General features: G+C 43.7%; 2 protein-coding genes across 2 annotated transcripts; both read right to left on the reverse strand.

The window, feature by feature from the left end:
- Positions 1–3,745: 3,745 nt before the first annotated feature.
- Positions 3,746–4,681, reverse strand: LOC113904607 (olfactory receptor 4D11-like). The gene has a single exon (XM_027561737.1). The coding sequence runs from the start codon at positions 4,679–4,681 to the stop codon at positions 3,746–3,748; it is 936 nt and encodes a 311-aa protein (XP_027417538.1).
- A 12,484-nt stretch (positions 4,682–17,165) lies between these two features.
- On the reverse strand, positions 17,166–18,104 carry LOC113905975 (olfactory receptor 4D10-like). The gene has a single exon (XM_027564010.1). It carries the CDS (start codon positions 18,102–18,104, stop codon positions 17,166–17,168), a length of 939 nt encoding a protein of 312 aa, XP_027419811.1.
- Between the last annotated feature and the right edge of the window lie 4,028 nt (positions 18,105–22,132).

Consider the following 22,132-nt stretch of genomic DNA (forward strand, 5'->3'; position numbering starts at 1 on the left):
TCTGCGATACAGTGATGCACACTCCACAGGTCCAGTGCCGACGCAGTGATAAAGCTCTGGTGTGAGCGAGTCACAGGAAGGAAAGGGAAGGATGCATTTGCATGAAATGGGCTATAAGGTGCTTTGTGGTGTGCAGTTTTCATAGGCGGTTTCATAAAGAAAACCTTCAGGAGTCTAGAGACCAGAGCTACCTGATCAATGTTAGCAGGACCACAGGAGTGGTGACAAGTGTGGATTCTTCTTAGCATTTGCAGGCTGGGTTAGTCCTGTGAAAAGTTAGAGCTGATTGACCAGGGGGCAGGAAATGACCAAGTGAGCTGGTTAGTTCATGGGTCCTTACGGGGTCAGCCCAGATCCAGTGAGGGGTGTGAAGGAAGTCTGTCTTTAAGATTCACAGTGTGTGCTCAACCGGGCAGCCCCACAGACGCAGCCCCTCAGGCTTCTCTGTCCACGGAATGTTCCAAGTAAGGATAGTGCAGCAGGTTGCCATGTTCTGCTCCACGATTTTCCCCACCCAGCGACTGAACCCGAGTCTCCTAGTTGGCAGGTGGATTCTTTACCGCTGAGCCCCCTGGGAAGCCCCCTCAATCTGCACCATCCTTTGGCTAACTAACTCCCTTGGGGCTCTCTTTAATCAGCTTGGGTCTGCCTTCTCGGTCTGATTCCTTATCTCTGCTCTCAAGGCCATGGTTTCTCTTTGAGCCATGGTTTTCTTTTGCTACGAAGCTTTCTTGTGCTGTACTGCAGCAGCTTCAGGGTGGTCCAAGCTATGTGAATAGGAAGTCCTGTTGTCATGCTTAAGTGACAGAAAGCTAGAATTAAGAATTATTAATTTATTTGGCTGCCCCAGGCCTTAGTTGCAGAGGCAGGATCTTTGCTCTTCATTGTGGCATGCAAGACTATTTTTAGTTGCAGGCATGCAAACTCTTAGTGGAATGTGGTTCCCTGACCAGGACCGGGACCCCAGGCCCCCTGCATTGCAAGCATGCAGACTTAACTACTGGGGAGGCTTAACTTCCAGGGAAGTCTCAGAAAGCCAGAAATTTTAAGATGATCAGTCAGTTCAGTTCAGTTGCTCAGTCGTGTCTGACTCTTTGTGACCCCATGAATCGCAGCACGCCAGGCCTCCCTGTCCATCACCAACTCCCGGAGTTCACTCAGACTCACGTCCATCGAGTCAGTGATGCCATCCAGCCATCTCATCCTCTGTTGTCCTCTTCTCCTCCTGCCCCCAATCCCTCCCAGCATCAGAGTCTTTTCCAATGAGACAACTCTTCGCATGAGGTGGCCAAAGTACTGGAGTTTCAGCTTTAGCATCAGTCCTTCCAAAGAAATCCCAGGGCTGATCTCCTTCAAAATGGACTGGTTGGATCTCCTTGCAGCCCAAGGGACTCTCAAGAGTCTTCTCCAACACCACACTTCAAAAGCATCAATTCTTTGGCGCTCAGCCTTCTTCACAGTCCAACTCTCACATCCATACATGGCCACTGGAAAAACCATAGCCGTGACTAGACGGACCTTTGTTGGCAAAGTAATGTCTCTGCTTTTGAATATGCTATCTAGGTTGGTCATAACTTTCCTTCCAAAGAGTAAGTGTCTTTTAATTTCATGGCTGCAGTAACCACCTGAAGTGACTTTGGAGCCCCTCAAAATAAAGTCTGACACTGTTTCCACTGTTTCCCCATCTATTTCCCATGAAGTGATGGGACCAGATGCCATGATCTTTGTTTTCTGAATGTTGAGCTTTAAGCCAACTTTTTTACTCTCCACTTTCACCTTCATCAAGAGGCTTTTGAGTTCCTCTTCACTTTCTGCCATAAGCGTGGTGTCATCTGCATATCTGAGGTTATTGATATTTCTCCTGGCAATCTTGATTCCAGCTTGTGCTTCTTCCAGCCCAGCATTTAAGATGATAGCCGCTTTGAATTCAATGTACACTCCCATCTTTTCCACACTATTGTTTTTTCTAATAATAATGAATATGGGCCATATATAGGAGAAGAGTATAACAGCCTGATGGGGGACAGAATGTGTGTTAGGAAGAGCAAAAAGGGTCATATTAAAATGGACTCATTTGTGGTTTTTACCGCAGATGAGCAAAGCAGTTAGCTGTAGGAGATTTTTAACTATCTGCTTTATGCTTTGTAAGCTTTCTGCATTTTAGGTAAGAAATACATTATAAGTGTAATTTTAAAATACAGTTATTTTCATTTTGGAAAAGAGAGAAGCATGAACACTAATATAAAATAAATAAATAAAATGGACCTGTTTGCCTGTAACTGAGCATGTACTATCTGCCAGGGACTGTGTTCCACATATACAATTGCCTGCTAACCCTCGCAGCAACTCCAGGAGATCGTATAAGTACATTTGGATGGGCGAACGGTGGCCTGTGAAGCGTTAAAGTAACTCAAGGGACTTCCCTGATGGCCCAGTGGTTAAGACTCTGCCTGTCAAAACAGAGGACATGCGGAGCTTGATCGCTGATCTGGGAAGACCCTACATTCTGAGGAGCGACTAACCAAGCCTGTGAGCCACGACGAAGCCCACTACCCTGGGGCTCCATGAAAGGAGAAGCCCCTGCAAAGAGAAGCCCACACTCCGCGTCTCCGGAGGGGAGCCCCTTCTCACCGCAGCTCGAGAAAGCCCGCTCACAGCAGTGAGGACCAGCGCAGCCAAAATAAATACCTAAAAAAAGAAAAAAGTTAGACCGACTCAAGGGTGGCAGAGGTAGGATTTAGAGCCGGGTTTGTATAACTCTGAAGTTAGAGCTCTCAGCTGCCACGCTTTACTTTTTACGTTGACTGTATTTGCAGACAAAAACGCTAGCCTATGCTGCCTGTTCACAAACACTAACAGATGAGAAGCGGACAGTCTGGTTAGACTTTTATCTGTCTTTCTCTCTCTTTCCAGTGGGAAGAATGTAAATCCTACCTGAGTTCGGGCCTAGAAAGGTTTGCAACTGAAAACTAGCTCTTGAATAAGGAGAATGGGTTACTCTTTGTGTAGGATCCCTGAGGTTCTCCCTGCCTTTGTCTAACCTTACAAGAATTTGAATCTGTCTTTAGTTCTGCATAAGGTAAATGCCTTGAGGCCATCATGGGAAAGCTTCCCAAGCTTCTTCATTCTGATAGGAATCCAGGGGTACAACCATTAGGCACCTTTGAGGTGCTCACTAGGTTGGGAGCCCGTATGGAGTTACGCTCAGCAGAACAAATTCCTTAATCTGTGATAGGCCATATGTATTCATGTACGTGTACTTCAGGGGCACGATCCGTGAACTTTCTCGTAGAGCATTGCAGTTTGGCACGGACAGGCCCAGTAATGAAGTGAATTGCGTTGGTATGGTGACGGCAATGACTGAGTATCTGAAGGCTTCTCTCTGGAATTGACTCTAGACAAGAGCTTGAGCAAATCACTCTATCTTTATTCTTCTATTTACTTGCCTTTTGAAAGAAAAGAGACTGACTAGATTCAGTCAGTCTCTTCATCTGCCATATAGCTTTCGTGGTCCACACATTGTGACTTTGGTCTTTGAGTGAAAATACATCATCCTGTAACCCTGATACTCTGTGCTCACCAGAGGCTTGGCTTACCAATAATCTCTTAATTTAAATTGCAAAATAAAGTGTTACCTAGTACATGCAGTTGGTTTATTGACAATGTATTTGACTATATAAATATGACTCTATGGGAAAAATAATGAAAGGGATCCTTGCTGATGAATAAGTTGGAAAGTCTTACTCTATTTCATTACAGAAGGCCTGAGTCTTCCCCTCAGTCTCCACATGGCTGCCTTCATCTCCTGGTTCCTCAGGGTGTAGATCAGGGGGTTCAGCAGAGGGGAGATGACAGTGAAGGTCACAGAGACGGTCTTATCGGTGGGGAGGGCGGTGAAGGGCCGGGCGTAGACGTAGATGCAGGGCACGAAGTGCAGGGTGACCACCGTGATGTGGGCGGTGCAGGTGGAGATGGCTTTCCCCCTGCCCTCCCCAGAGTGGGACCTTATTAGTAATAATATGACCATGTAGGATACAAGGAGGAAGACGAACCACAGGGTGGTGACCAGGCCATTGTTAGAAATCATCAGGAGCTCAAGGACAGCAGTGTCCGTGCAGGCAAGTGTGAGGACCTGGGGGACGTCGCAGTAGAAAGTGTCCAGGACGTTCGGTCCACAGAAGGGGAGGGGGAGTAACAGGGAGATCTGCACGATGGAGTGGACGAAGCCCCCCGCCCAGGAGGCCACGATGAGGGCAGTGCACCGCCCCTGACTCATGACAGTCACGTAGTGCAGGGGCTTAGTGATGGCCACGTAGCGGTCAAAGGCCATGACCGAGAGAGAGAAGATGTCTGCACCCCCGAGGAGGTGGAAGAAAAACATCTGCGTGAGGCAGCCATGGAAGGAGATGGTCTTTCTCTCTGAAAGAAGGTCCACCAGGACCTTGGGGGCGGTGATGGAGGAGAAGCAGATGTCCAAGACGGAGAGGTTGCGGAGCAGGAAGTACATGGGGGTCTGGAGGCGAGACTCGCAGCTCACAGTGACCATGATGAGGAGGTTGCCCAGCAGAGTGGTCATGTACACAAAGCACAAAAAGAGAAATAAGACCAAGCTCAGGTCTTGGGACTGAGTAAGCCCCAGAAACACAAATTCATTTACTCTGCTACCATTTCCCAACTCCATTGAATCATGTGTCCTCTTCCTGTGTTCCTGGGGAAAAATGAAAAGTGTTATTTCAGAGAGTGTCCGCCCTACCTTAACAGAGTCAGGTTTAGAGAGTCAGGTATTAGGTCTAAAAACTAGTGAGATGTTTTGCCCAGTGGATATCTGTTCTGGGGTTATGGCTAACATGAGCAAAGTGATACCTCATGACACAAGCATGCATTTAGTTATTATTTCCTATGTAGATTATACATGTTTTAGAAAATGAATACAGTGATGCTCTGCATATATAAGTTCTAAGTATTCAAGATAAAGTGACCATTGTAGCATGAGGAATATGAAGTTGGAGTCGGCTTGGTGAGTGGTAGTGTCTGATACCGCTGAGTTTCCATGAGTGCCTGTTTGATATGACTTAGTTCTCAAGAGTTCCATTTTTTCCCTCAGATGATGCCTTATGTAAATGGCTTAAAAACTGCTATCTTTAGAATGGTTCTCTTTGGACTGATTTCTATAGAAGCACTCCTCTCTTTTTCAAACCACACTTCCCCCCACCCAATTATTTGATTAATTATTTTAAAGAAAATCCCACATTGTACATAAATTTGCCCATTACTACTTAACATGCTAACGTATAATGATCTATCTGCCATGCCATTAGCACACCTAGCAAACAAAAATGCCTCACGTTTCCTGATGCAAATGAGACCCAAATATTGTGACTTCTTAAAAAGTGTTTGTTAAGGACTTTTCTGGTGGCGCCGTGGATAAGACTCTGCCTGCCAGAGGACGCAGGTTCCATCCCTGGGCCGGGAAGACTGCACGTGCTGAGGAGCAGCTGAGCCCGTGTGCCACCGCCGCCAAGCCGAGCTCTGCAGCCTGAGGTCCGCAGCCTAGAGCCGTGCCCACAGCAAGAGAAAACTCGGGAGCAGCAATGGAGACCGAGTGTAGCCAAAAATAAAGAGATGAATAAGACATTTTGGCAGTTTCTTAAATTGCTAAACATACACTTACTGTTTAGTCTTATGGCTTTTGAGTTACTACTTTTTTGGTGTGTGTATGTGTGTGTGTGAATCTTTGAGATGGCCCTTAACTTATTTCTTTGCAGTTTGCCTCCCTTTTCTTGCTAGCATCAGAAACAAAGGTGAGATACATCCCCCTCCTACTTTCTGGGTATATCTTTCAGTTCCAACGAAGATCTTTCTTTCCACCCTGCTCACTTTCCCTTCAAGCTGCCTCTCCTCTGGGTGCAGTTTTGTCCACAGTCTATTTAGTATGGAAAACTAAAAAAGCTACGAGAGGTCTCACGGCATACAGCAGAGACCTGGGGAACTCTGGAGTCACAAAACCTGTTCAAGTCCCAGATAGACCCTAACTGGTTATGCAAAAACGGGCAAGTTGCTTCATCCCTTTGGCCTCTGGCTCTGCACTGGTGTTTAGAAACAGTAGCAACTCTTCTATATAATTTTTATAAGGATTACATGAACTCACTTATGTAAAACATCAGTACTTCAGCAGATGTACAAGCTGGATTTAGAAAAGGTAGAAGCACCAGAGATCAAATTGCCAACATCCATTGGATCTTAGAAAAAGAGAGAATTCCAGAAAAACATCTACTTTCTGCTTCATTAGCTACACTAAAGCTTTTGTCTGCATCTATCACAACAAACTGGAGGATTCTTAAAGAGATGAGAATATCAGCCCACTTTACCTGTCTCCTGAAACGTCTGAATGCAGGTCAAGAAGAAACAATCGGAGCCAGACACAGAACAATGGACTGGCTCAGAATTGGGAAAGGAGTACGTCAAGGGTGTATATTGTCACCCTGCTTATTTAACTTATATGCAGAGTACACTGTGTGCAATGCCAGGGTGGATGAAGCACAAGCTGGAATCAAGATTGCCGGGAGAAATATCAACAACCTCAGGTATGCAGATAATACCATTCTAATGGCAGAAAGTGAAAAAGACCTAAAGAGGCTCTTGATGAAGGTGAAAGAGGAGAGTGAAAAAGCTGGCTTAACACAACTTTCATAAAATGAAGATGATAGCATCCAGTTCCGTTACTTCATGAAACATAGATGGGGAAAAAATGGAAACAGTGACAGATTTTATTTTCTTGGGCTCCAAAATCACTGTGGACAGTGACTGCAGCCATGAATTTAAAAGATGCTTGCTCCTTGAAGGAAAAGCTATGACCAACCTAGACAGCATATTAAAAAGCAGAGACGTCACTTTGCCAACAAAGGTCCACATAGCCAAGCTACGTTTTTTCCAGTGGTCATGTGTGGGTGTGAGAGCTGGACCATAAAGAGCCGCCGAGGAACTGATGCTTTCAGTCAATCTTTAGGGGAATCAGTCCTTAATGTTCATCGGAAGGACTGATGCTGAGGCTGAAACTCCAATACTTTGGCCACCTGATACGAAGAACTGACTCACTGGAAAAGACCCTGATGCTGGGAAAGACTAAAGGCAGGAGGCGAAGGGGATGACAGAGCATGAGATGGTTGGATGGCATCACTGACTTGATGGACATGAGTTTGAGGAAACTCCGGGTGTTGGTGAAGGACAGGGGGGCCTGGCGTGCTGCAGTCCATGGGGTTGCAAAGAGTCGGACACGGCTGAGCGACCGAACAGCAGCAAAGCAGCGGCAGTGGGAGCCCTGCCTGATCCGTGATAAGTGTGATTACATGTGTGTCACCTCAAAGGAAAGCTTTAGGTTATCGTTCTCACAGTCATACAACTTTTTTTTTCTGGAAGCTTCCCTTTTTAAATTCCTTTTGAAGACATGAAAGTCACATTTGAGAGCTTTATAATAATTATTATTTTAACATTTGCAACTCATGAAATCTTCTATGAAATAAGAATAACAATTGGCTCAGAGACCAGGCATAGTTTTGTTCTTTAACCTCTGAGTCCTTTATTTGCTTTTGTGGGATGCTGTGGGCCCAAATACCTTCCTCTTCTTTACTTTAAAAATTTTTTTATTTTATATTGTAGCACAGTTGACTGAGTGACTTCACTTTCCCTTTTCACTTTCATGCACTGGAGAAGGAAATGGCAACCCACTCCAGTGTTCTTGCCTGGAGAATCCCAGGGACGGGGGAGCCTGGTGGGCTGCCGTCTCTGGGGTCGCACAGAGTCGGACATGACTGCCGAAACTCAGCAGCAGCAGCATAGTTGATTAACAATGTAATATTAGTTTCAGGTGTATAGCGAAGTGATTCAGTTATACATATACATGTATCTGCTTCCAAAGTGACTCAGTGGTAAAGAACCCGCCTGCCAATGCAAGAGACGCGGGTTTGATCCCTGGGTCAGAAAGATCCCCTGAAGAAGGATGCGGCACCCCCTCCAGTATTCTTGCCCGGGAGATCCATGGTCAGAGGATCCTGGTGGGGTGCGGACCATGGGGTTGCAGGGTGGGACGCGACTGAGTATGCACACGCACACATACGTGTATCTGTTCTTTTTCAGATTCTTTCTCCGTTAAGGTCATTACAGAGTACTGAGCAGAGTTCCTTGTGCTGTACAGTGGGTCTTGTCGGTTATCTGTTTTAAGCATAATAGGGACACACAGCTTCTTTAAATATACTGACCGTCTCTCGGAGGAGCTAAATATTTCTGAGAACGTGCGTTTTACAGCTTCATCAGAACATCCTGCTTTGAGGAAAATAGAAGGCTGTTTTTCTTTCCATTGCAAGCAGAGTAACCCAGAAGGTGGCGGCAGCGTATGGCGTAAGAAGAGGGCTTGCTTGTTTGGGCTTCTTGTCGGACCAGAGAAGGCTGGGGCAGGATGTCTGCATGGAAAGTCACAGGTTCTCAAGTTCTGGTTTTGCCCCTGTGTAATTCATGTGAATAAGAGACCTACTGAGTCTCCACTTCATGTATGGAATGGGGGTTGTAATACCCGCCTCCCAGGGAGGTTAGGAGGATTAAGGGGATTAACTTCTGCAGCGGTCTCAGCACACAGGCTTGTTGTGGTTCAGTCTCTAAGTCGTGTCCTACTCTTTGCAACCCCATCAATGGCAGCACCCCAGGCTTGCCCGTCCCTCACCATCTCCCAGAGCTTGCTCAGACTCACGTCCATTGTGTTGATAATGCCATCCAGCCATCTCATCCTCTGTCATCCCCTTCTCCTCCTGCCTTCAATCTTTCCCAGCATCAGGGTCTTTTCCAATGAGTCAGCTCTTCGCATCAGGTGGCCAAAGTATTGGAGCTTCAGCTTCAGCATCAGCCCTTCCAATGAATATTCAGGGTTGATTTCCTTCAGGATGGACAGGTTCAATCTCCTTGCAGTCCTAGGGACTCTCAAGAGTCTTCTCCAACACCGCAACCTGAAACATCAGTTCCTTGGCGCTCAGCCTTCTTTATGGTCCAACCCTCACATTCGTACATGACTACTGGCAAAGCCATAGCTTTGACTATACGATGGTTAGTACTCTGTTGAGTAACCTTAATACAATAGGCTTATCAGTAAAAGAGTGTACTGAACTAAGTGGTAGCTGAGCTATCAATCCTGACCAGTTTAGAAAGAGAGAAAATGGTTACCAGCAAAAACCAACTCCATATATTTGCTAGAGAGATTGAGAGAATCCATCCTACTTACAGAAGCCTTCCACAGGGTCCCCCAAGTAAATAACAGACTATGGTCTGCACAGGAGGGCAGAAGGAACCTCAGGCCCCGAGGTGAGCCCATGTATCAGAAAGGAGCAGGTCCCATGTTCACCAACTACCTTTGATGATTCAGACAGCATATTCCGGCTGCTGCTCCATCTTTTTGCTATTTTGAATCCATCTGATTATTTAGCAAGTATTAAAGGAAAAGTGGCAGAGTTCTATGCTATTTGTGAGAAAACAGTGTAACCCTAAACCAGTGGAAAAACAATTGAAATCTAACAGTAGGTAGGCCATGATGGGGATCATCTAAAGACAGATGAAGAGCTGTGTGTGGGGAAAGGGTGATTTCTCCTTGAGAGGCTCAGGGAATCCTGCATGGAGGAGGTGGCATTTACGTTTGGGGCACGTAGGAATGGAGAGAGAGGGAGCTCTGACTCTCGGGGACCATTTGGATGATGAAAGCTGCTTGCGAGTGGGAAGTCTGGTGGGAATGAAGAAATGTAAAGAGGTAGACGTGGAAAGACACAGGAAAGAAAATCATGGCTATACCTTTTCTTTCTTTGTAAATGGAAGAAAAGTATGTAGATGTGCATCATTGTACAATTCTTTCATGTCTTTGAGGGTTGTAACTATTTTATTTTTCTCTGTCGTTTTAAATTTAGCATAAGAAAAATCTCTCCTTTGTGCAGCTCAAAAGGTGCCAGAAAGCAAAAGGTGCTTTTTCCCAATTCCAAACTGAACTTGTTTTCATGTCTCTCATCTTGCAATGTCTTCTTTGTCAACATTTCTTGTCTGTGCTGTTCTGCCTCTGGGATCTTGTGTACTTATTATTTGTAGTTACAATATATTTATAAATATTAACAATTAAATCTAGATTTCAGTTTTTCTCCCTGTTATGCCTAAACACCCAGACATCACAGATGTACATACCCCGGTAGAGTTGTGTGTGAGTGCTAAGTTGCTTCAGTTGTGTCGACTCTGCGAACCTCTGGACTGTAGCCTGCCAGGCTCCTCTGTCTGTAAGATTCTCCAGGCAAGAATACTGGAGTGGGTTGTCACACTCTCCTCCAGGGGATCTTCCTGACTCAGGAATCGAACCCGAATGCATTATGTCTCCTGCATTGGCAGGCGGGGTCCTTACCACTAGCGTCTCCTGGGAAACCCAGATAGAGTTATACATCTTACCTAAAATCTCCAGTCTCCTTTCCAGGTCTCTGACATCCTAAATAACGTTCACATGGATCACTAAACTTCAGAAAACTCTGTTAAAAACCTCTCTGAAAGCCAGTGACTTCAGTGGCCTCCATTTTTATGAGGAAAAGGGCAGACACAGGGAGCCACATTTTCTTGACTTTTCCATGCTGAGACTCTGCCACACCACATTTACCAATGCCTTAATCCCCAAGCCAGTGTGAGAATTATCACAGGGAAAGCAGATGGATGTGGCTCTGGAAATATTCTGCTGGTGGAGAGGTGGTTTCAGTGGGAGTAATTAAAAGGCTACTCAGGCACATACACTTTGTTATTAAACTGTGTATTGTGTGTTGGAGTATAGCCGATTGACACTGTGGTGGTAGTTTCGGGGGGACAGCAAAGGGACTCAGATGTAGGTACACATGCATCCATTCTCCCCCGCACGCCCCGCCCATCCAGGCTGCCACATAACACTGAGCAGAGTTCATGTGCAGTGGGTCTTTGTTCGTTATTCATTTTAAACGTAGCAGTGCGTACATGTCCGTCCCAAACTCCCGAACTCTCCTCCCACCCTTCCCCCTCTGGCAACCAGAAGGTGGTCTCTAAGTCTATGAGTCTATTTCTGTTTTGTAATTAAGTTTATTTGTATCAAGCCTTTTTAGATTCTGCATATAAGGGATTTCATGATGTTTCTGCTTCTCTGTCTGACTTGACTCAGTATGACAATCTCTGGGTTCATCCATGTTGCTGCAGATGGCATTATTGCATTCTTTCTGATAACTGAATATGTATGTATGTACCAAATCTTCTAAGGATAATGTCCATCTGTCAATGGACATTTAGGTTGCTTCCGTGTCTTGGCGATTGTAAACAGTGCTGCAGTGAACACTGGGGTGCATGCATCCTTTTGGACTGTGTTTTCCTCCAGATATACGCCTCCTGGTGGGATTGTTGGGTCATATGGTAGCTCTATCTTTAGTTTTCTAAGGAACCTCCATATTGTTCCCCACAGTGGCTGTACCAATTCACATTCCCACCAGTAGTGTAGGAGGGGTCCCTTCTCTCCAACATTTCCTATTTGCGGATTTTTTGATGATAGCAATTTTGACTGGTGTGAGGTGATATCTCATTGTAGCTTTAATTTGCATTTTTCTAATAATTAGAATGCTGAACATCTTTTCATGCAGGCACATACACTTTGAAACACATATTTGTTTGGGGTCTAACATTTTCAACAGTGGTAAAGGTTCTCTCCTTGACCGAGTGCTGCAAGCCTCCCCTGAATGTTTCAACAAACGCTGCACATTTGGACCACCATGTTTGTCTCTGCATTGTCCAATTTTAACAAAAATCCTGCTAAGTTACCTTAGCCATAATTCCCCACCCTCCTGATCTGATCACCTTCCTTGTCTAATCAGCTTTCTCATCCTCCACTACCTCTCACGTGATGTCTGATCAGCCTGGCTGCCTTCAGCAAGAATCCCATTAGGGCAGGTTAGCCAGGATGCCTCCTTACACTAATGGTTTCCTTTGTAATTTTCTTGTTGGGAAATAAATGTTTGTCTTCAAGGATTGTGAATTTCCTCAGGCAGTTTCACAGTTGCGGGGAGATTTCTGAAGACACAGGTGTTGGCAGGAGCCCTTGGATCGGAAGGGTCATGTAGGTGAGAGTGAAGGAGGGCTTGGCAGGGTGATGACTAAGGCAGATGATGGAGTTCTCGTAAGGTCTACACTGGCTCCATCAGAAAATCCTACTTGCTTGACCTTCAGAGTTTTCAACAGTCTTGCTGCCTCCACCATGACTACCCGAAGGCATGTCTTCATTATTTCTGCTGTGGTCACTTCCTAACTGGGCTCCATGTTTTTGTCCTCAACCCTCTTTAGTCTGTTTGGAAACAGTAGCACCTACAATTCCATTAAAACTTGCATAATTAGTCCATTTTTCAAAGTCCTCCAAGTGCAGCTCATCTTACATATTGTGACAGCCAAAATCCCTACAATGGTTTAAAAAGTCCTAGTGAGCTGATCTTATGACCTGGTTTTCTCTCTGACCCCTCTCCTTGCTTCCTCTTATCGAATTACAAAGTCTTTCTCGCTGTTTCTTGGATACTCTGGGCACATCTCCCACCCCAAACTTAGGGCTTTTGCACGTCTGATGTGTGGGCTGATAGTTATATCACAACATGAACATTTTTCTAATTTCAAAAATTTTAAGACCTATAATTTACCTTCAGAAAAGGAGAGAAACAAAAACCCTCCCATCATCTGTCAGCAGTAAACAAATGAAATATGGATATATGGAAAAATAAGTGGAAATATGTTTTCCACTTCATCCCAACTCTTTTAAGTATTTGTGCATCTTCTGAAGCAGCTTCAAAGGTTTCTGTTTTAGGAAGTCAGGTTGTCAGGACATAAAAAATGAGTCAGTTGTTTTCTTAACCTATTATCCAACGATCTGAGCAGCAACAAAATGACTGTGAGGCAGTATTCATTTATTGACTTTTTAGTTTTAAAATTTAATTTGTTTATTTTTGGCTGCCCTGGGTCTTCCTGCTTTACTTGGGCTTTCTCTAGGTGCGTAGTGGGAGGGCTACCCTTTGCTGTGGTGTGCGGGCTTCTTATCATGGCAGCTTCTCTTGTCGTGGCTTCCGGGCTCTAGAGTCCAAAGGGACTCTCTAGAGTCTTCTCCAGCACCACAGTTCAAAAGCATCAATTTTTCGGCGCTCAGCTTTCTTTATAGTCCAACTCTCACATCTATACATGACCACTGGAAAAATCATAGCCTTGATTAGATGGATCTCTGCTGACAAAGTAATGTCTCTGTTTTTTTAATATGCTGTCTAGTTTGGTCATGACTTTCCTTAAAAGGAGTAAGCGTCTTTTAATTTCATGGCTGCAATCACCATCTGCAGAGATTTTGGAGCCCAGAAAAATAGTCAGCCACTGTTTCCCCATCTATTTGCCATGAAGTGATGGGACTGGATGCCATGATCTTCGTTTTCTGAATGTTGAACTTTAAGCCAACTTTTTCACTCTCCTCTTTCACCTTCATCAAGAGGCTGTTTAGTTCTTCTTCACTTTCTGCCTTAAGGGAGGTGTCATATGCATATCTGAGGTTATTGATACTTCTCCCGGCAATCTTGATTCCAGTCTGTGCTTCCTCCAGCCCAGCATTTCATGATGTACTCTGCATATAAGTTAAATAAGCAGGGTGCCAATATACAGCCTTGATGTACTCCTTTTCCTATTTGGAACCAGTCTGTTGTTCCATGTCCAGTTCTAACTGTTGCTTCCTGACTTGCATATAGGTTTCTCAAGGGGCAGGTCAGGTGGTCTGGTATTCCCATCTCTTTCAGAATTTTCCGCAGTTTATTGTGATCCACATAGTCAAAAGCTTTGGCATAGTCAATAAATCAGAAGTAGATGTTTTTCTGGAACTCTCTTGCTTTTTCGATGATCCAGTGGATATTGGCAATTTGATCTCTGGTTCCTCTGCCTTTTCTAAAACCAGCTTGAACATCTGGAAGTTCATGGTTCACGTATTGCTGAAGCCTGGCTTGGAGAATTTTGAGCATTACTTTACTAGCGTGTGAGATGAGTGCAATTGTGTGGTAGTTTGAGCATTCTTTGGCACTGCCTTTCTTTGGGATTGGAATGAAAACTGAGCTTTTCCAGTCCTGTGGCCACTGCTGAGTTTTCCAAATTTGCTGACATATTGAGTGCAGCACTTTCACAGCATCATCTTTCAGGATTTGAAATAGCTCAACTGGAATTCCATCACTTCCACTAGCTTTGTTCATAGTGATGCTTCCTAAGGACCATTTGACTTCACATTCCAGGATGTCTGGCTCTAGGTCAGTGATCACACTATCATGATTATCTGGGTAGTGAAGATCTTTTTTGTACAGTTCTTCTATTCTTAATACCTTCTGCTTCTGTTAGGTCCCTACCATTTTTGTCCTTTATTGAGCCCATCTTTGCATGAAATGTTCCCTTGGTATCTCTAATTTTCTTGAAGAGATCTCTAGTCTTTCCCATTCTGTTGTTTTCCTCTATTTCTTTGCACTGATCGCTGAGGAAGGTTTCTTATCTCTCCTTGCTGTTCTTTGGAACTCTGCATTCAGATGGGAATATCTTTCCTTGCCTCCTTTGCTTTTCGCTTTCCTTTTTTCACAGCTATTTGTAAGGCCTCCTTAGACAGCCATTTTGCTTTTTCACATTTCTTTTTCTTGGGGATGGTCTTGATTCCTGTCTCCTGTATAATGTCACAAAGTTCCGTCCATAGTTCATCAGGCACTCTGTCTATCAAATCTAGTCCCTTAAGTCTATTTCTCACTCCCACTGTATAATAAGAGATTTGATTTAGGTCATACCTGAATGGTCTAGTGGTTTTCTCCACTTTATTCAATTTCAGTCTAAATTTGTCAATAAGGAGTTCATGGTCTGAGCCACAGTCAGCTCCTGGTCTTGTTTTTGCTGACTGTATAGAGCTTCTCCATCTTTGACTGCAAAGAATATAATCAATCTGATTTCGGTATCGACCATCTGGTGATGTCCATGTGTAGAGTCTTCTCTTGTGTTGTTGAAAGTGGATATTTTCTATGGCCAGTGTGTTCTCTTGGCAGAACTCTATTAGCCTTTGCCCTGCTTCATTCGGTACTCCAAGGCCAAATTTGCCTGTTACTCCAGGTGTTTCTTGACTTCCTACTTTTGCATTCCAGTCCCCTATAATGAAAAAGACATCTTTTGGGGGTGTTAGTTCTAAAAGGTCTGGTAGGTCTTCATAGAACCGTTCAACTTCAGCTTCTTTAGCTTTACTGGTTGGGGCACAGGCTTGGATTACCGTGATATTGAGTGGTTTGCCTTGGAAACAAACAGAGATCATTCTGTCATTTTTGGGATTGCATCCAAGTATTGCATTTTGGACACTTTTGTTGACTATGATGGCTACTCCATTTCTTGTAAGGGATTCCTGCCCACAGTAGTAGATATAATGGTCATTGAGTCAAATTCACTGATTCCAGTCCATCTTAGTTAGCTGATTCCTATAATGTCGACGTTCACTCTTGCCATCTCCTGTTTGACCACTTCCAATTTGCCTAATTTATGGACCTGACACTCCAGGTTCCTATGCAATATTGCTCTTTACAGCATCGGACCTTGCTTCTATCACCAGTCACATCCACAACTGGGTGTTGTTTTTGCTTTGGCTCCATCCCTTCATTCTTTCTGGAGGTATTTCTCCACTGATCTCCAGTAGCATATTGGGCACCTACTGACCTAGGGAGTTCTTCTTTCAGTATCCTATCATTTTGCCTTTTCATACTGTTCATGGGGTTCTCAAGGCAAGAATACCAAAGTGGTTTGCCATTCCCTTCTCCAGTGGACCACATTCTGTCGGACTCCCCACCATGACCTGTCCGTCTTGGGTGGCCCCACAGGCATGGCTTAGTTTCATTGAGTTAGACAAGGATGTGGTCCATGTAATCAGATTGGCTAGTTGTCTGTGACTGTAGTGTCCGTCTGTCTGCCCTCTGATGCCCCCTCTCAGCACCTACTGTCTTACTTGGGTTTCTCTTACCTTGGACGTGGGGTATCTCTTCATGGCTGCTCCAGCAAAGTGCAGCCGCTGCTCCTTACCTCGGACGTGGGGTAGCTCCTCTCAACCATGCTTCCTTTGTGGCTCAGACAGAACTCCTCGGTGACATCCATATTCAAGCTTTGCTAACTTCAGGGCACCTTCTTTCAACCACTAAAGTGTGGGCTTTGGAAAGGAAGACCTTCAGCAAATAGTTACTTAATTTATTCATAGTCTAAAGTCAGAGGAGGAACTTCTTTTGGATATATTTACTTCCTCAAGATGTGAAAACCTGATAGAATGCAAATGCACAAACTGCGTTATTTTCTAATGTATCTCATCTCCCTTCCTGTGAACAGTGTAGGAATGCAGAGAGAATGTCTGTGTATATATTTTGCTTTTTTTTTTAATCGAAAAATTTGTTTAGATAAGTGTAGATTCCCATGTAGTTGTAAGAGATAGCAAGAGAGACCCCACTGTAACTCATTTTGCTGCAGTGACCATTTCACAATATTCATGTATATCCACACATCAAGTTGTACATCTTAAATATATGCCATTTGCATTTGTCAATTGCAACTCAATAGAGCTGAAAAAACCCCATAGCTATCCAGTGTGATAAAATTATCTGAGTGAATTGGATTCCATTTTCTTTATTTCTTCCAAGGCTGTAGGTGACATTCATTTCTCTAGCTATCTACTCAATATCTCTACTTCTTTTGTAATATAAAATCCATTTTAAAATTATTATTGCATGCTGTTCAGAACATTTGTAAGTCATATGTTTCTTAGTGGGGCTTTCCTGGTGGCTCAGAGGTAAAGAATCTGCCTGCCAATGAAGGAGATGCAGGTTCGATCCTTGGGTTGAGAAGATTATCTGGAGACAGAAATGGAAACCCACTCCAGTATTCTTGCCTGGAGAATCCCATGAATGGAGGAGCCTGGCGGCCTATAGTCCATGGGGTCCTAAAGTGTGGGACATGACTTAGTGACTAAACAACAATAACAGCAAGAACAATGTATCTTAGTAGACTTTAAAAATTAATCAGAAATCCTTTAATAAATATAGATTATTGGTGCACAAAGACTTTCAAAGGTGGTGAAATGGAGTGAGCTATCAGTCTATGCAGTCAGAAGGCCCGAGTCTTCCCCTCAGTCTCCGCATGGCTGCCTTCATCTCCTGGTTCCTCAGGGTGTAGATCAGGGGGTTCAGGACAGGAATGATGACAGTGAGGTTGATGGAGACAGCTCTGTCCATGGGGAGGGTGGAGAAGGGCCGGGCGTAGACATAGATGCAGGGCACGAAGTGCAGGGTGACCACCGTGATGTGGGCGGTGCAGGTGGAGATGGCTTTCCCCCTGCCCTCCCCAGCCTGAGACCTTATTAATAATAATATGACCATATACGATACAAGGAGGAAGACGAACCACAGGGTGGTGAGCAGTCCGCTGTTGGAAATCATCAGGAGCTCAAGGACAGCAGTGTCTGTGCAGGCGAGTGTGAGCACCTGGGGGACGTCGCAGTAGAAAGTGTCCAGGACATTGGGTCCACAGAAGGGGAGAGGGAGTAACAGGGAGATCTGCACAATGGAGTGGACGAAGCCCCCTGCCCAGGAGGCCACTATCAACCCAATGCAACGCCCCCGACTCATGATGGTCACGTAGTGCAGGGGCTTAGTGATGGCCACGTACCGATCCAGTGCCATCAGCGACAAAGAAAATACATCCACCCCTCCAATAAGATGGAAGAAAAACATCTGGGTGAAGCAGCCATTGAAGGAGATGGCCTTTCTCTGGACCAGAAGGTCTGCCAGGACCTTAGGGGTGGTGATGGAAGAAAAGCAGATGTCGGCAACAGACAAATTCCGGAGCAAAAAGTACATGGGGGTGTGAAGGCGAGAGTCCCAGGTCACCGTGACCATGATGAGGAGGTTTCCCAGCAGAGTGGTGACGTACACCAAAAGGAGGAAGAGAAATAAGACCAAGCTCAGTTCTTGATTCTGGGTCAGGCCGAGGAAAATAAATTCTTTCACCCTGGTGCCGTTTCCCAGCTCCATGGACTCATCCTCTTTCTGTCTGTTTTGTTTGAAGCTACTTCATATGAAAGTGCTCAGCTATTTATCTTGTTTTCTTCTTAAACACTGTGAATGCAATTCAGAACTTTCCCCATGTGGCCGTAGTGTTTACAATTGGTTGAGTTGTCCAAATTTTTAAGATTGCACTCAGTTTAGTGATCCATTCAAATCATCATATGTGAAGCCATTCAACAATTCATTTCCTGTAAACCTGTTTTTGGAAGGAATAAACATTTGTGTTAAGTAGTGACCTTTACTTCATGGAAAGTAGATGGGGAAACAGTGGAAACAGCGTCAGACTTTATTTTTTGGGGGCTCCAAAATCACTGCAGATGGTGACTGCAGCCATGAAATTAAAAGACGCTTACTCCTTGGAAGGAAAGTTATGACAAACCTAGATAGAATATTAAAAAGCAGAGACATTACTTTGCCAACAAAGGCCTGTCTAGTCAAGGCTATGGTTTTTCCAGTAGTCATGTATGGATGTGAGAGTTGGACTGTGAAGAAAGCTGAGCGCTAAAGAATTGATGCTTTTGAACTGTGTTGTTGGAGAAGACTCTTGAGAGTCCCTTGGACTGCAAGGAGATCCAACCAGTTCATTCTAAAGGAGATCAGTCCTGGGTATTCTTTGGAAGGAATGATGCTAAAGCTGAAACTTCAGTACTTTGGCTACCTCATGCGAAGAGTTGACTCATTGGAAAAGACTCTGATGCTGGGAGGGATTGGGGGCAGGAGGAGAAGGGGACGACAGAGGATGAGATGGCTGGATGGCATCATTGACTTGATGGACATGAGTTTGAGTGAACTCCAGGAGTTGGTGATGGACGGGGAGGCCTGGCGTGCTGCAGTTCATGGGGTCGCAAAGAGTCGGACACGACTGAGCGACTGAATGAACTGAGTGACCTTTACACAATCTATTTAATTTAATTAATTTATTTTATTTTTAAAATATTATTTTTAATTCCACACACATTTATTGATATCAGAAGCTGTCTAAAGTATTTTCCTGTATTCAAACCATATCCTTGTATTCAAATATAAATAAGACATGGCTCCAGCCATTGGGGACTTAAGAATCTACAAGTTTAATATTCATAGTAGCAAAATATTCTGCTGACTTCTTGTTTAAAAAAGATGTCATCTGTTTCTCATTGGGCTTCCCCGGTAGCTCAGCTGGTAAAGAGTCTGCCTGCAATGCAGGAGATAGCAGTTCCATTCCTCGGTCAGGAAGATCCGCTGGAGAAGGGATAGGCTACCCACTCCAGTATTCTTGGGCTTCCCTGGTGGCTCAGATGGTAAAGAATCCTCCTGCAATGAGGGAGACCTGGGTTTGATCCCTGGGTTGGGAAGATCCCTTGGAGAAGGGAAAGGCTACCCACTCCAGTATTCTGGCCTGGAGAATTCCATGGATGTTTAGCCCATGGGGGTCACAAAGAGTCGGACATGACTGAGCCACCTTCACTTTATATTAGCAAGTTTCAATTTCATATTAGGAAATATTCTGCTGACTTCTTGCTTTAAAAAAGCTGTCATCTGGTTCTCATTACAATGGTGCTGTCCATGAGTCAGTTTCCTTGCTCTTGGCTTTTACTGAGGGACTTCTTAAATCTGCCGCTGCTATTTTGTGTAGATAACTTGTCATTGCAATTACTTTATACTAATGAGATAACTTACTTCCTAATTCTTTAAAACATTTAAAATTTGCTATTGGAAAACAGCTTGAAACTGTGCAAATCCAAATCTCAAATGGTATCATAATTTTTTTATTTTGGTAAAAACGGAAATGTAAGAGCTCCCTTCTTAACAAGAGTTTCAAGTGCACGGCGCAGTACTGCCGGCCGTGGCCGCGGTCGTGCGCAGCAAACTCTAGAACATATTCATCTTGTGTAACTGACGTGTTCTTGCTCTAATCTGGGGGAGATGGTAGAGACACTGACCTAGTTCTGAGCGGTGGTCCAGACTGTATCAGGCACGCTCTCCTCTGCCTCTTCTTCTGTGGATGAAAGATAAAAGGGTGGAGTGTTCGTATAGCAGGCAGGGATACTCGTATCATCAGCATTTTTACATAAGCTGTTACTAATAATCTTTAGGAAATTTTATAATTATCATTTGTTCCTCGTTAGCTAGTGACCATTTGTTGCAATCTTCAAATGCATACAGATAAAACTAACACCACCTTGTAAAGCAAGTATATTCCAGCTTAAAAATTACAGGTATACAAAAACCCCAATGTATATAGATACATTGCACCACATTGTCAAAGTGTCTACAGGTTAACAAAATTGATGGTACGTGTAAATTGATGAACATACATAAATTCAGCATGATACAAAGTGAAATGTGTTATGAGGAGAGAAGTAGTAGATTTGGGGGGGATAAGAGATATGATAGGAGATGTCATGATTTTCAGTAGTAACAAAACTACTATTTTTAAGATCTTACTATATGTGAAGAGTTACCAAAAGTTTATTTATCATCATCTTTTAGTAAGTACTAATATTATTCTTGGTTCTTACATGGAATATGTTATGAATCTATGTCTGGTTAAAGGGAATAAAGAGATGGAAATAGGATGGAAAGAAATACTATCCATTTTTTTTACCTTGAACTTGGGCAAACTCCAGGAGATGGTGAAGGACAGGGAGGCCTGGTGTGCTGCAGTCCATGGGGTTGCAAAGACTGGGCGACTGAACAACAATAAGAAAATATATATGTGTGTGTGTGTGTGTGTGTGTGTACATATAAGATGAATATATAACAATAATTTTGTATAACAAGAATGTGTGATAAAGTATGTCTGAAGATAAGCCACTTGGCGGAAAGGGCTCTGAAAATCACGCTGAATGGACCGTATCTCTGCATTCCTCTTAACACAACATCTCTCTTCCCACTGGTTACCACCCACCTTTGTCTCTAGCACTGAGAAGACCATCTTGGCTCTGAAATATTTAATTTAACTGAGAAATATGAAAGTCAAAGTATTTATACAAAATCAAGACGGACACCTCAATTTCATTCTCGTGACCTTAACTTTAGCTAGAAGTTGAATGTCTTTACCTAATTCCTTTGATCCTGAAACTCCAAGTGTGAATTGTATGCCATTAGGTAAGTGCAGAATAAGATACTGGTGACATTAATTCTTGAAAAATTTGTTTCTGATGGTCAAGCTCTTTGGAGGACTAAATATCTTAGTGTCTTTTCTCTCTTTTCAGGAGAGAAAGGGCAGATTCAAAGAATCACATCTTCAAGGCTCTTTCGTTGTGTCTAATGAACAAACCCATCAGCTCTGATCTCATATAAGAGCTGGAAAGGGAATATTATTGGACTAGCAAGGGAAAGTCAAATGTGTGATTGTGTTGTTGGTGATGAATTTTCAATGGGAGTTATTAAAATGTCACCAGGACATGCACATGTACACACACACATGCACACACACACACACACATGAATTTTAATTAGTGTCCAAATTATTTAGAGGCAGTAGATGAAACTTATGCCTTAATACACCACTCAATCAGACCTTTGTTAAAACATGCCAAGTTCTGTGCCCGAGAGACTGCAAGCGTTCCGTTTCTAGGACTTACAAAGCTCAGAGGACCATATACAAGTGAGTTTTAATTAGATGGCCAAAGAGCTGGAAGAAGACAACTGGACAAATCTCGTTTTTACAATTCCAGTTTCTAATTACACACAGGATGATTATAGCCCTGTATTGTTTCAATTTACACTTGTACAGAAAGAATAGTTGAGTGAGGCATGGAGAATGCCACTGATTATGTGATGATGTCAAAAGGTGACGAGGGTTTATGCTGAAAACGGAAGATTCTTAACAGAGAACTGACAAGATTGGTCTTTGGGGATATCTCTTGCAGCAGTAGAAATATGACTGAAGAAGAGCAATAGAAAACTATGTATTCATTATCAGGAGTATGTAGATATTAATACTTGGACACATTAATTTCAGTTCAATTAAAAAAATCAAGCCCATAGAGTTGTAACATAGGGGAATT

This window comes from Bos indicus x Bos taurus, chromosome 15, assembly GCF_003369695.1.
Source record: "Bos indicus x Bos taurus breed Angus x Brahman F1 hybrid chromosome 15, Bos_hybrid_MaternalHap_v2.0, whole genome shotgun sequence".
Lineage (NCBI taxonomy): Eukaryota > Metazoa > Chordata > Mammalia > Artiodactyla > Bovidae > Bos > Bos indicus x Bos taurus.

Excerpts from the sequence above, each read along its gene's own strand:
- LOC113905975 (XM_027564010.1), bottom strand. The coding sequence starts at position 18,104 with ATGGAGCTGGGAAACGGCACCAGGGTGAAAGAATTTATTTTCCTCGGC.
- LOC113904607 (XM_027561737.1), bottom strand. The coding sequence starts at position 4,681 with ATGGAGTTGGGAAATGGTAGCAGAGTAAATGAATTTGTGTTTCTGGGG.